General features: G+C 46.1%; 2 protein-coding genes across 3 annotated transcripts in view; one reads left to right on the top strand and one right to left on the bottom strand.

Moving 5' to 3' along the window:
* DNAJC7 (DnaJ heat shock protein family (Hsp40) member C7) overlaps positions 1-5,146 on the bottom strand; it is a 468,661-nt gene extending 463,515 nt beyond the window's left edge. Inside the window, exon 1 of the mRNA XM_078645431.1 lies at positions 4,905-5,146. Within this exon, the coding sequence (XP_078501557.1) occupies positions 4,905-5,002 (98 nt within the window). The 5' untranslated portion in view covers positions 5,003-5,146. The remainder of the gene's footprint in view (positions 1-4,904) is intronic.
* A 158-nt stretch (positions 5,147-5,304) lies between these two features.
* The window catches only part of NKIRAS2 (NFKB inhibitor interacting Ras like 2), a 158,312-nt gene continuing 148,283 nt past the window's right edge, over positions 5,305-15,333 (top strand). The window contains exons 1-2 of one of the 2 annotated variants that reach the window (XM_078645427.1): positions 5,305-5,394; positions 13,565-13,690. The gene's annotated coding sequence lies outside the window, so the exon portion shown is untranslated. The remainder of the gene's footprint in view (positions 5,395-13,564; positions 13,691-15,333) is intronic. The other variant, XM_078645429.1, reaches the window with a different exon arrangement.

Below are 15,333 nucleotides of genomic sequence, written 5' to 3'. Positions count from 1 at the left end.
AAGATTACAATACAAGTCAGCGGTTGCCCCACAACTTTTATCATAGACAGTGGTGCGTCGATTAACATCATGCCAGATGAGAAGTTTTCAATAGCTTATCTCATGTGCAACTCCTCATCCCGTCAAACACAAAGGTACATGGGGGCTGCTTCTAAACCATTGGAATCAAGAGTCATTGACAGAGACATAAAGCAGTATCAGTGCAAGCGCCAAGCCATGTACATCAAGGAACTTTATCCAGCGCATGCCTACTCAACTACTGCTGCAGACATGGGATTGATCTCTCTCAATCACAACCTCCAGACTCAATCTGAAATTGTGAGTCAGTTCTTGTCATTTTATGACGTAGGCTCAAGACAATGAAAGTGCAACTTCACATTACTGTTGGCATTCGTGCTGTTGCCCAACGGCACCGAAGAGTCGCTATTCACTTCCAAGAAGCTGTAGATAAAAATCTAAGAACGCTGTTGAAGCAGGACATCAATCACTCCACCGGTCCCACGCCATATCTTGCCCATAGTAGTTAGGCCTCGAGAAATCTACTCGCTAAGGTAAATCAGATTTTATCGGGCAGGCTATTTTTAGGGCCTACTGGCCTTTTCTGGCGAGCAGATAAAGAACAGGCGTTCTGTTCTCTCAGAATGGGAATTAGTAATAAAGATGCCTTCTTATTTTTATCTCATCACATTTGCTTTGCCTTCAGAGACAGAGGTCAAATGTCGGCTTATGTCTTACAATTTGCAGTCGGAGAAAAAAAAGAAAACAAACTTCAGGATAAAATAAGCATTAAAGTTAGAGGATTTTATAAAGAGAACTATCTGACAATCGTGCTGTACAGTGTGAAATGAACAACTGAAGGATGTCTTTTTTTCTAACAGCATTCAAATAGCTTGTATATGAACTGTAAAAACATTTCAAAATGTATTTTAATAGTGGTAAAAACACTTTTTGTATACCTGTGTGATGAAAACAAGTTTTTAATAGGATGAAAACAAATCAGAACACTTTACTAGGCAATGTGAAAATGATAAGTATTTTCGCTGAAACCTAGCTTCAACAGATTGTTTATCAGTAAACCTGTATGTTAGTGGGAAATATTGTGGCTATTTCAATGGCAAATGTGTGGTTCCTAAATGACAGTACACTATTAACTCCTGCTTTAGTAATACATTTATTAAAAATGAATTTTTAAACATGAACTGAGAAACATTCCTCTCCACCTGCTATTAGTGAACTAAGAGGCAGGTCATGTGTACCCTATATAAGGGCTAGATTCGTATTATACAACATGGATCAAAGTTTAGTCTGTTAAATGAAACAAAATAGTTTTTTGTACCGCAGAAAAGCTGAACTTGCATATTTGAAGGTGCTCTCATATGTGATAATGAAGGAAACGGCAACTCTGAAATAAAATATTTGCTAGGATCACACAATTTGAGACCAGATAAGGTCAAGTACATTATAGTTAGGTCAAGTATCTTATTCAAGCAACTTGGGGACAGGAATTGGCCTAACGGCTAGGGCGGTCGATCTCAAATCTGGGGGAACTGGGTTCGAGTCTCGGCAATGACACTGAACATCCTGTGATTCTGGGCAAATCACTTCATCTCCCCCTGCCTAATAACAATGAATGTGTCCTGATGTAATGCATTTGGTGCTATGTAAAGCGCTCTGACACCCGATTCGGGTCAAGTTCGCGCTATATAAAACTCTGAAGAGAAAAAAAAATTTATACCTGCAGGGTCTAGTAATATTTTTATAATTTTTTTAGGCCTGTTGGTGGAGGCAAAAAAGGACAGTGGAGGAGCAGTGAGCATCTGCGCTGATAAGGGGCAAGACAACAAAGCAACCGAGACAGAAAAACATCCTCGTCCACACATCGCGGATATGATCATGTAACTGAACGGTGCCAAAGTCTTCTACCGTCTTGACCTGAATAAGGCATATCTTCAGCTAGAGTTGCAAAAGAACTGCAGGTACATCACTACTTTTCCGACTCTTGTTGGTTTGTTCAGATACAAAAGACTGAGTTTTAGAGTGTCGTCAGCCGCAGAAATATTTCAGGATGTCATAAGCCAAATAACTAAACCTGTCATGCATGCTTTTATAACAGTGATGAGATATTGGTATTTGGGGTGACATAAAAGGAGCATGCCAAGGCTCCTAGAAAAGAATGCCAGTTACTTGCTGAAGCAGGTCTCACTCTGAATGCAGCGAAGTGTGAGGTTCAAAAGACCAAACTCAAATTCTTTGGGCACACATTCTCTGACAGGGGAATAACTGCTGACCCAGATAAAGTGCAAGCGCTCGCTATAAGCTCTTGCCCTCCACAAGATGTTACCATGCTGCGATCCCTAGCTTCAAAACAATAAAACATGCGACTGAGAATGCAATAGAGCTGACCTATTTTGACCCCAAGGTACAGAGGACTATGCTAGTCAGAGCCTGTCTGACACAGAATTCTCAGCCGAAGGGGAGTCTGGCTGTAGTGTGGGTCTGCGAACATTTTCACGTGTTTCTATACGGAAAACTTTTCACCATCATTACAGATCATCAAGCGCTGCTCACCATTTTTTGAGACCCATAAGCCAAAATGGTCCCTCGCATTGAGAGGTGAGGTTGCGTCTTCTAGAGTACAACTATACAACTGTACACAAGCTGGGTGAAGATCAACCCTGCGGATTACTTTTCATGAGTACTGATACACTGTCACAATGTCATCCAAAGCGGCTGAGGAGTATGTTAACTTAATTGTGAGATCCAGCACGCCAGCAGGCGTATTCATTGAACAGATTACTGCTACTACTAATTTATACAAGGACATGCTTATCTTCAAAATATTCAACTCGAGAAGAATGCCCGGCCTTTTGCTGGCCATGTTGAATTGAAAAGACTCCAAAGAGTTACAGGATGAACTGTCCATTACCAAGGAAGGGATGGTATTGAGAGGCTTGGGAATAGTCATACCTAAGAGACTAAGGCAGCAAGTCATTGAACTAGCCTATGAAGGACATCGTGACATTGTAGCAATTGAAAGCCCTCAGAGACAGGGTGTGGTTCCTGCAGCCTAGATGAGAAAGTGAAGTGGGATATAAAGGTGTATCATCTTTGCAACTGCCTTTCCTCCAAAGTGACACAGCATCCAGTGACAATGTCCGACCTTGCAGCACCTCCTGGTTATAGATGATTTTTTTGTGCATTTAGGAAAGGGACATCATCTCATGGTAGTCACAGATGAGTATTCACGCTTTCCTTTAGTAGAGGAGTTATTAACAACGCATGACAAGGTCATCGAATGGCTGGATGACGTCTTTGCAGCATGGGGTATCCCAGCCATTCTCAAATCTGACAGTGGTCAGCAGTTCAATAGCAGAGAATTCAAGGAGTTTCTAGTTGAACTAAATGTCAAGCATGTGGCCCAAAGATAATAGTGTTGTGGATCGATTCCTAGGTACTCTCAAAAGGGTAATTCAATAAGAGTCGATGGAAGGAATAGAGTTAAACCAAGCCCTCCATGCGTATCATTCAACTCCTCACTCCACAAGTGGTGTGAGTTCAGCCACCTTGATATTTGGGAGCGCAACCAGAACCAAACTGCCACAGTGAACAGTAGCCAGATCCGTGAGTGTTGATAAAGTTTGTGTCACAGACACTTCTCAAAACTGCAAGATGAAAACATGCACCGATCGGCGACGAAGAGCTCAGGGAGCAGTGTTCGATGAAGGTGACTGGGTCCTGGTCAAACAGAAGTGGAAAGGAAATTCTGTTTGCCATCAATCCTCTGAGGATTGTGACATGCAAAGGACACATAGCGACAGCACATTCTTCCGGAAAGCACATCCCATGGGACACGTCACATTTTCAGAACCTATCTCGACGTTCCTCAGCTCCTGCAATCATGAATGAGGCAACTCCACCAAACAGTCTGGATCAAGCACTAGACCCTGTACCATCAGTGCACAATCAGTGTGTCTCTCAATCATCTCACACTGCTTGGTCTGGTCCGGCTAGTGCCAGCGCTTCGCTGAGTATTATTGGGGAAATGTAATGTGAACGCTTTCTGTACTTTTTATTTAACAAAAGGGGGGAGTTGTAGTGCCGTGAGACTGTGTGCTAGGACCCTTGCGATTCTGAGCAGACACAACTGAGGAATTTTGTACCTTGCTGGGAATTGTTAAGGTGTGGTTATTAACTGTTACGACGTATGGAGAGTTTAGTGTGTAATGATATGCTGAGGAAATAAAGACGCCTATTACAGAGATCTGTATGTGGCGAATTCACTTTGCATGCTCCCAGGCTGGGGAGGACGCTATACTTAACTATCCAGGCTGCTGTATTTTTCCTATATTCTGAGGCTTTAGCTATGGTAATAACAGAGACTGCTACTAGTCCCATTGGACTTTACTCTCCACCCCAATCCCTGTCAAATATTGCTTGCTCTCAGCACTTTATCCCTAATGTACCTCTGCCATCGACATCAGCCGTACAAACACTTCAACCAACTGTTGTCACTGATGATGCTGCAACACACGGCAGTTTAACACACAGCCCAGCTTCTGTCACAGAAAGTGAAAGATAAACATATGATCTTCCGTTCACCCTCTCGGAGAGTATACTGTGGTCGTGCATGTCACTCATCATCATCTCCTGTCACTTATCCCAGGTCGTCATTCATCACACCTCTGCTGTCAGCTGATAACAGGCCACGCCACTACTTGCTAAAGGACCACCTTGCCCACTGCTAATACCCATCTTTCATCAACCACTTCCTTCTACATTGTACTGTCATAGGATTCACACCGACAGTACCTCCTTGGCATTACATTCTGGTCTTTCGACCTCACAGCAATATCACCTCTCCACCCTCGTTCATATTTGGCTTCCCAATAGAATGTCCCCCTCACCTCTCCGTGTCCTCTTCGTCCTCGTCGTCGTCATCTTCTATCATTTCCACCTCGTCCTCATCTATCACCACTTCACAATCGCACCCTGCGGCCGCCATCTTACCCGCCGGGCTTCAGAAGAGAAGAGGCAGGGGGAGAAAAACCGGTACTTCCGGGAAACAAGAAAGTCGCTGGGTGCAAGCAGGTACTATCTCTGGCTTTCCAGGAACAGGCACGCTGATCCCTTTTCAGTGTTTATGAACGTTCATCACTTCCCTCATGACGTATTTGTACAAAGAACATTCTGGCAGATTCTCGCAATGTAGCTGAATGAGTCGCTCCCTGATCCAAAATGGCTTTCGCGCAGGGTCATTCTGAGTGGGGATGCGAATGCGATTGCCATGTTGGACTGGGAATACTTCACACACGGATGAAGTTTAATGGCAGTTGTGTGAAAACTCCACGGTTGTCTTGGACTTTTCTTTTCTTGGACTGTTCTTTTCCAACACAGGTTCGAATATTTAACTACGATGTATAATCTCAGCTTCGAAACTGATGGGATCCCAAATGGGGAGGTTGTAATCTTTTTTTAATTGGATCTATTTTGCTTTGGCAGCACTTGTCCGACTGTTCATGGCAGTGAAATGTCTGGCTTTGAGTTGCAGTAGTAGCTGTCAATCGTTAACTGCAAGGCATGGCTTGTATTTTAATGGCCCAGTCAGTGCAAAAATTAGGAAAATCACGTAAAGCCGATATGTTTTCACCTTATCCCAACATACTTTAAGCAGTAAATCATACATGCCAGCAGACCCTATTCAGGCTAAAGACTCCCGATTTTTTAAAGGCAAAATGGCTCTATTTGAGCATCTCCCCGCCTACAATTGTCTTTACCTTAATGTAAGCCAATGACGAAAATAAAATCCCCCCCGATTCTCTTCTAGTTTGAAAATGTTGGCTTTTATGGTAAATATAAACAAAAGACACCTCAAAATGTGTTCGATAGCTGTCTTAGTCATCCCTGACTGATTATTCCAAATTTGCGAACATTCGTGACAAGATTTTTCAATTCTATTAAGGACAAGGAGGCGAGGATTATTCGTTCTCATTTCTTTATTAGAAATGCTCAGCAGCCAATCACAATATAGTAACAAAAACAGACTACATTTCCCATGAATACTCAGGGTAACCATAGAGTATACAGACTATATAAGGAACCATAGAGAATAAGACATCCTCTTTCTTTGTCCATTACTAAAACAGTTCAAGTCAAGAAAATTTCCAGTCCCAACGAAATCATGGATGAACGAAGAACAGCACGAAACAGCAGTCCATTGGAAAGGCAGAAGCGATGCTTTCAGTAGTTGAAGATCCACCAGGACGAATAACAGCCAACAGGCGGAAGGAAGAACGCACAGCAAGCACATCATTTAGGATCTGAGCCTGAAAAGCAAAACAGAGCCGTACTATACCATACCCACAATGGATCAAACATCAGAACCATATAGGGAGGGGTAAACTGCTAAGGAATAACATGAAACAATGCATAATACAATTGCATATAAAGCAAAAGATCAAACAGTAGAAATACAAGTAGATAACATGGGTGGGATAATACTCGCCTCCTTGTCCTTACTAGAATTGAAAATTCTTGTCACGAATGTTCGCAAATTTTGAATTCTATGTCAGGACAGGTGGCTCCGATTATGCTTGTTCAAAGCTGATCCACCACCACAGAAGCAATATGATCGATTGGTTTGTAATAAAAGGATTTAAACACTGAATCCGAAGACCAATCTGCAGCCTTCATAATGTCAAACAAAGTGACACCCATTGAGAACGCTTTGGAAGCCATAACCCCTCGAGCAGAATGTGCACCAAAAACTGAGACATCAATGCCTGCTTCCGACATGAGCCATCTGACCCAGCGGGCCAATGTAGCTGGGGTGACAGGGCAAAATGGCTTCTGCAAAGCAATTAACAATTGACCCTGCATATCTGAACGTAAAGGAGCAGTACTCACCTCGTAATCTTTAACACATTGTAGAACGCAAAGGTTGGGATGAGAGGGAAAAGAGGGATAGGTAATCGAAGTGGTATTCGTTTTGGTGCGTCTAGAAAGAACAAAAGTAACACCTTCAGGCGTAAAACTGCGACCTGCCAAGTTGAGAGCTCGAACATCAGACACACGTTTACAGGATACGAGGCATAAGAACATAGTCAGTTTAGCTGATAGTTGTTTGCGAGATAGCAAGGAATTGGAAGGCCAGGCTCTAGAAATCGCAAAACAACTGAAACATCCCAAAAGGATACGTACTTGGGGCAAGGAGGCTTCGCTAGACGGATGCCTTTGAGTAATTTAGAAATTAAAGGATGTTCACCCGCAGGTTTACCATCAACATGAATGTGGCCTACCAAAATGGCGGAACGGAAACTATTAACAGTCCGATAAGCCAAAACGGAAGAAGCCAGGGAAGCAAGAAAATTAATGATCAGAGAGACATCTGCTGCAGCGGGGATCAACCTCCCGTTGAACACACCAATCACACCATCGTTTCCAGGACCCTGAGTAGCGTTTATGAGTGTTGGGTGCCCAAGATTCACTGATAATCCTGGAAGTGTCTCGTGAAAGGCCCGTGATCGACCAGCGGTCCCCGAAATTCGCCATGCCTGAAGAAGGAGACTGCCTGATTGAATCAGTGGATGAGGATTGCCGAGGGGATCCAGCAAGATATTCCACTTCTGGGGAAGAAGGAGCGGCACCGCGCAACACATTTCCAGGAGAACCGGGAACCAAGCTTGAGCCCTCCACAGAGGGGCAATCAGAATCAATTCCGACTGATAACGTTTTGTGCAAGCCAGGACTCTGGGAATCATCATGAACGGGGGAAAGGCGTAGCACAGAAGTGACGGCCAGGTCTGAAGGAAAGCGTCCGTGGCATGGGCTTCCGGGTCCGGCCTCCAGCTGAAGAACAGGGGAAGCTGAGCGTTGAGGTGAGAGGCGAACAGGTCGATCTGACACTGGCCCCAAACCCGGAAAAGAGAGCGGAATATGCGAGGATGAAGCCTCCAATCGCTGAAATCCCAAAGATGACGCGAATTCCAGTCCGCAATCTGATTGTTGCGACCGGGAAGATATTCTGCAATAACAGTGATCTTCTTGTGCAGAAAAAAATGTCAAAAATCTTTGCCGATCCCTGCCAAGATCCTGGATTTCGTTCCCCCCAACTTGTTGACATATCGGACCGCAGAAACATTGTCCATGCGGAGAAGAATGCAACAATTGGATCGAAGAGGAGTGAAACAACGGATCGCAAAGGACCCTGCCAGGAGTTCCAGGCAATTTATATGGAGAGACAACTCTTGCGGAGACCACCGACCCCCCGTCAAGATCGGACCGCACTGGGATCCCCAGCCCCACAGGCTGGCATCTATCACCATTTCCGGAGATGATCCAAACAGGGCTCGCCCATTCCAGGCATCCTTGTGGTCCAACCACCATTGCATCTCCCACCTCGCTTCCTCCGTAAGAGGGACTAGATCGGACTAGCAAAGGCCTCTCTGGAGATGTCGGATCTTCAAACGTTGAAGTGCCCTGCTGTGCAGAGGGCCCGGGAAGATCGCCTGGATCGAGGATGCCAACAGACCGACAACTCGTGCTAAAGACCTCAACGATACATTCTGTTTGGAGATAACTGAATTCAACTCTCTCTTGATGTAACAATTTGTTTGATTGGGCAAGAGAAGTTGACATGAAAGAGAATTGGTCTGGAAACCCAGAAAGTCCATCACTTGCGACGGGGTGAAGACCGATTTCTGAGGATAAACCAGAAATCCTAGCGATTGCAATAGGTCGAGAGACCACTCCAGATGTGTTACGACTTTGAGGGAACAGTCCGCCATGATCAGAATGTCGTCCAGATATATAATCAAATGGACGCCCGAGCACGCAAACATTCCACGACGGGCCTCAGAAGCTTCGTGAAGCACCAGGGTGCTGACGAGAGGCCGAACGGGAGAACCTTGTACTCGTACCAAGTCCCTTGCCACTGGAATTGCAGAAACCGACGATGAGGGGCGAAGATGGGAATTGACAAATAGGCATCTTTGAAGTCAAGACGAACCATCCAATCCCCTTCGCGAAGAAGATCTCGTAACAGATGGATTCCCCCCATTTTGAAATGGTGATAAACCACCCCTCCGTTGCAATCCTTCAGATTTAGAACTAAACGGGATCCGCCCCCTTTTTTCTGAACCAGAAAAATTGTGCACACAAATTCCTTTGGATGAAGGGCAGTCCGAAGAATTGCCCCTTTTTGCAGGAGAGAGTGTATTTCCGGTGAAATGAACTCCTGATCCTGAAGAGAGAAAAACATTGGGGTTGGAGGGTGGGCTTTATGTTGGGGCTGGTAAAACTCTATTTTGTAACGTTGAACAGTTTCCAGCACCCAAGCATCGTTGGAGATTAGACGCCAATTGTGGAGAAAAAACTGAAGTCTGCCCCCCAGAACCACCTCGGAAGCTGGAATTAACCTCACCTTAAGTGTTGGAATCATGGTGTCCTCCTTGATTTCCACTGAATCGTCCTTTCTGATATTGTCCTCTCCCTTTGCAAGAGGGATAGAAATTAGAACGGGTGTTGAAGCCGGAATCCTGACCACCACCTCTTTGGGACTGGAATCCCCTTTGGGAATTTTGTTGAGTGCCACGGCCGAACGAGCGTCCCCTGTGTCATCCAGCCCTGGCAAAAACTGGCCGAAACGCTCGCCGCAGCGAAGCTTGAGCCTTATCAAGACCAATAAAAGTGGCTACAAACTTTGTAAGTTCTTTCAGGAAAGGCTGGCCAAATAACAGTCCCTGAGCCACGGGCCCGGACTCGGAAGAGGAGAGTTCCGCCAACTTAGGGTCCAGCTTTAGAAGAATAGAGCAACGTCGTTTGCAAGAAATCGCGCAGTTGGCATTACCCAACTGGCAAATAGCCCTTTGGGACCACTCAATGAGCTCATCAGGATCAACAAGGGCCGAAGACTCCTTGGCCTGAAAACCAAGGTCCAGGATTTTCGTTAGGGGACCCAGTAAATCCAACATTTTGTCTTGACAGGATTGCCAAGACCTGTCAAGACCCTTTTTAGGATCTTTGGCATATTTCTTGAGGTATGTGACCATCGAAGGGTCCACCTCAGGAGTGTCAGCTAAATAGTCCGCTAAATCCGGGCGAGGACACTGGGACCGAAGACGGGCCCTGACATCCTTCTCAAAGGGTCATCGAATATGTGCCTGGACATATTCCGCCACAGCAGGGAACAGAAGCCATAAAGTGGAATGTGGATGAACAATATCAAAGGGATCAAAATTGAGTAAAGGGGGATGTGTGGGAGCATCGACATAGTGCTCCTTACGAGCCTTCGTCTTTGGTGGAGGGTCATCCCGATCAGTATAGAAGAGTGAGAGTCATCAGTATCCGTAAAGGGATCGGCGGATGCAGAAGTCGCAACAGACTTCCTGGAGGAAGATTTGTCAGAGGCCAGACTTTTAGCCAATTTTTGAAAATCTGACTTATGAGGATTGACAGGAGACTTAGAGGAAGCCCGAGAAGACGGCAACCAGCCTTGTTGTTGCACATATTGCGACAAATGACGCTTCAAGGGAGCTACGGCACAACAAGCACCTTATTAACGGAGTGCTGCACTCCCTGATCCAAAGCCTCAACCAAATCGTGCTCTAGAGAGCCAGAGGTGTCATCGCCGTAGCAATAGTCATCTTCATCATAGTAATCCTCCATAGTAACACCAAGTGTAACCAATACTGCCCACAGAGATGACAAAAAAATCAATAAAGGCCAAAGGCACAATGCAGGGGGAGTGAATAAACCCCACAGCAAGCCAGCAGCACAGGTAGAACCTGTATAAACTGCAAACTGTAAAGTGTGGAGGGAGGGCTTGCTGCAAACAGTCTCTCTAGGCAGAGCCTATGAATTGTTTAACTCCCCAATGCTGTAAATGAGGCTAAAGGGCGTAAATGGGGCTCAAACTACCAGGCTGTGGGCACTGGGCGCTGAAAACGACCCTTTTCTGTCACAAAACCGTGTAAACACGGAAATATCACACCAAAAATGGCCGCCGCGCCTGCGCGGTAACGGCCGCCCGGTAGAAATGCAAATAAGGATCTCTCGCGCACAGCGCGCGAGTCCCCGAGCCCCTGTCTCCCGCTCCACTAAAGAAAAGACACGGGCGCAAAAGCGCCCGGCCTCGGGGGAGGTGGGCCCACGCTCCCAAAGGCAAAGCAAGAAGCGGCAGTAATGCGGCGAGAATAGTTAAACGTACACGCGACTCGAGAATACAGCTGGCAGATGCTGCAGCAGGTCGGAACCAAAGCGCAAGTAAAGCGCTAGCCGACAACCACCTGAAAGGCACAATAAAGCATGAAATACACAGCAATAATGCATAAGTAAGTAAAAAGCACTTAACTGGCTGCTCAGCAGCAAAGAAAGAGGATGTCTTATTCTCTATGATTCCTTATATAGTCTGTATACTCTATGGTTACCCTGAGTATTCATGGGAAATGTAGTCTGTTTTTTCTTTACTATATTGTGATTGGCTGCTGAGCATTTCTAATAAACAAATGAGAAAGCATAATCGGAGCCTCCTGTCCTGACATAGAATTAAAGTAAACAAAGTTCATGTTAAAAACTAATACTGACAATATTTTATAAAGTTCTCTTTGAGTATCATGTCTGGGCCTTGTAGCATCTTTAAATGTGATGAAATGGCTGGTACGTTTCACTCGGAAAGGTGGCAACCCTACTAAGGGTATGTACAAGAGCCGAGTCCTCAGAATATTTGACACGTAAATCATGCACTAAACATCACGCTAGAGCAGTAGTTCTTAAACTTTGCACTTCTGTGGACCCCCACTTAATCATTACAGGAACCCAGGGACCTCTACTGAACCATTATTCAAATCTGGAGGCCCCACTTAGTCATTAGAAGCTGCCTAAGCATTTACAATGATATGAACCACAAGAAAATACACAAAAAATACAGAAACAGGTATTAATGAAACAAATACATAAACGCTAAAATATTTGATTTAATTCACAAACAATTATATTTAAAAAATTGAACTTTTAATTTTATGGGGAAGGATGGAGTTTTTCTAAATTCAATTGAGGTCACTCATCATCCATACTATATTCTGTTTGATGCATTTGCACTGCTTACACAAATTAGTCTGAGGATGCTAAATTAGGTCCTGATTCATAAAGAGCCTCTGCACTTATGGTGAAGGCTCCGCAGTCGTGGCAGGATCTCCGTATTGCAGTTTCTCATTGCGGAGATCTAGCCACGAGTTCGGAGATCCCGCCACGACTGTGAAGCCTCAACCTCAAATGTGAAGGCTCTTTGTGAATCAGGCCTTCGATTTTCAAATTTGCCAGGATTAGTTGAGGCCAGGATTCAAGCCCAGCTTCTGTTAATACATGGTTGGCAGTTATAGCCACTAATCGACAACATCTTCGGTCTCAAAGGACCTTGAGCTGAGCCAGAGCCAGGCATCTGGCTTGTGCTTGTGATTGCTCACCCACCTCTAGTCGCTTCACAGTGTAGAGAAGGACCGTCCCTTTTCTTGTGACCTGTATACTTGTTGGGCAAAGGCAGGCTGGGCAGAAAGCACATGAGCAGATTCAGAATGTGAGCTTAGGTTGTGCTATCCTGCCTCCACAGTGAGCAGAGAGACGCACACTGGCCAAAATGTATGAACTGCCATGGTTGATGAATGTCATGTCCTTAATGCTACCTGGACTTTGTTCTTCTAAAAAAAACATTCTCTAGCCTAAATCCCTGATCTCTGCTGTGTTAGCCGTAGTCGCTACACTGGCGACTACACTATCAAACATCTACATTGCATGATCTTCACAGCCCGCACACATGGTGCTACCCGTAACTAGGGTTGCCACCTGATTGTTTTTCTCTGCATGACCAGAATTTTAATGTCCCAGCCGATACAAAAACTAGGAAAGTCACCTAAAGCTGGTATTTTTTTCCCTCATGATCACTTTTGTTGTAAGTCAGCTGTCATTAAGGCAGCTGACTTACAACAAAAGTAAATAAAAACAGAAAGGCCATGTCGAAAATGAAAACAGATGATTTTGTTTAAAGTTTGATTTACGGAGGATGTCTTGACCTTTGCAGAAACATAAAATGTGAACAGGTGGCTGGTGTTTTTCTTTGAGAAATTTGGCCACCCTACCTGTGACTCTTACATGTGGATTGGAAGAAACCATGTTGTCTTCCAATGATAAAGGATAGCATTAAAAATTAAACGTATCATTTCTACAATTGCAGCTATTCAGTCTGCAATCATTTCCTTACACATACCTTGCTATTTCCTATCTTTGTGTGCCCCTTTGGCCTTCAGTTTTCTGGACATTGTGACACATTAGTTTGGGTAACTAACCTGCACTGTTCTCGCAACACTGTTCATTCATACAGAATATTTCATCAGGATTCAACGAACTGGTTATACTGGGTGCGGGGTGTAGGTGCACCACATGTAATCACCCACAATTGCACATGTGCATGTAATCGCGGGACGAGGAAGGGGAAGCAAACGAGTTTTTGTTGCAGTAGTATTTATTCTAGTTAGCAAGTCATCTGTACATTTCTTTCGGATGTTGCTCTTTCTAGGGGAACGGCTTCTCTCCTGCCGGGACTTTCGGATCACGCCCTCCTCCTTTCTCCTGACTGGGCTCCTCCTCCTGCTGCTGCTCTCCGGAGGCTCCGTAGTGCTCGCCCTTGCCGGCCACCGAGAAGGTAAACAGAAGAGAGGAACCGTAAATACAAATGAACACCGACCCTGGTATTTGAGAGGGAGGGGAACGTGTGGGGAAAGTGAAGGGGACACACGGTGCACGTCTATCTAGTGTGGGAAAGGTGAAGTGTCCGTGATCAGCTATACTGAAGGCTTGCTTATGGCGGGGCTTTACAACACTGCTATGGCAGGAGTCTGCTCTTTTTCCTCCACCACCCCAGGACCCGTTCACGTACCTCTGCTAGCCGTACACCTCCTGGCGCACGGCTGGGCAGCTCGCGGGGTTGGCCTCCCGGCTTTACAGCTTCCGTTTCTCCTTTCTCGTCTTTCCCGGCTGATGACTCGGTGTCCGGTTCCACGGCCGCTTGCTCCGGTGACGCTCTGTCCGCCGTCTCCTCCTCCTCAAGGTCCGCTTCGCTGAACCAGCTCTCACCACCTCGCCACTCCGTCTCGAATCCTCTCGCACCAACTCTCCACTCCTCCTCGCTTCGCCAATACGCTCCTCCGCTCCGCTCCGTCTCTCTGCTTCCCGCCTCTCCACTCTCCTGCACTCTGTCCGCTCCTCCGGTGTAGTAACCCACCTGGGGATCGTTGTTGCCGCCTTTTATGCTCCCTTCTGGCTCCACCTCCGCAATTGGGTCTGTAGTCCACTTAAAGGGGCTCCAACCTTCTTCATCCTCCTCGTCGCAGCTGTACCTTTCTGCGGGGGACCATCCTGGTGCTTGCGGAGGCTGTTGAGACAAGAGGGGGGGGTCGTACATTGTTAAAGGGGGCCCCTGTACCGGGCGAGACCCCGTGCCCTCGTTACACACCTCCCCCCCTGAACACTTCCGTTCGGGAAGTGGATTCCTCGAAAGATAGTCCGCTCCCTTGTTATCGGTCCCCCTCTTGTGGTGCACCCTGAATACATAAGGCTGCAGGGCGAGGAACCACCTCATGACCCGAGCGTTATTGGATTTGTTGCGAACCATCCACAGCAGCGGGGCATGGTCAATGTAGAGCTCGAACTGCCGACCCTCCAGATAATACGATAGCTTTTCCACGGCCCAGCGTATGGCCAAACACTCCTTCTCGACAGTCGGGTATTTGAGCTCCCGGGGGAACAGCTTCCGGCTAATGAACAGGACCGGATGGTCGATACCGTCCGACCCCTCCTGAGAAAGCACGGCCCCGATACCATAGTCCGAAGCATCCGTATGTAGCGAAAAGGGCCGTGAGAAATCCGGTGAGGTAAGGACAGGGGTGGAGGTGATCGCTCTTTTCAGGGTGACAAATGCTTCCGACATACCCGGTGAGGGTGAACGTAGGTCCACCTGTTTCACCTTCGTCTGAAGAGCATCGGTCAGAGGGGCAGCCAACTGAGCAAATCCCGGGATAAAACGCCTGTAATAGCCTATGAGGCCCAGAAATGCCCTTAGTTCCTTCTTTGTTCCAGGAAAGGGGGTCTCGGCTATGGCTCTGACTTTCTCCATTTGAGGCTCGATTAAACCATGTCCAAGAACGTACCCCAAGTACTTAACCTTGTGAAACCCGATCTTGGATTTCTTGGAGTTGACTTTTAATCCTGCCCGGTTGAGGGTTTCGAACAACCTATGTAGGTGGGTCATATGGGTGCTCCAATCCGGGCTGAAGACGACAATATCGT

This window comes from Lissotriton helveticus, chromosome 5_1 (genome assembly GCF_964261635.1).
Source record: "Lissotriton helveticus chromosome 5_1, aLisHel1.1, whole genome shotgun sequence".
NCBI lineage: Eukaryota > Metazoa > Chordata > Amphibia > Caudata > Salamandridae > Lissotriton > Lissotriton helveticus.
The sequence above is the reverse complement of the archived record's forward strand: the minus strand, read 5'-3'. Positions and strand labels throughout refer to the sequence as shown.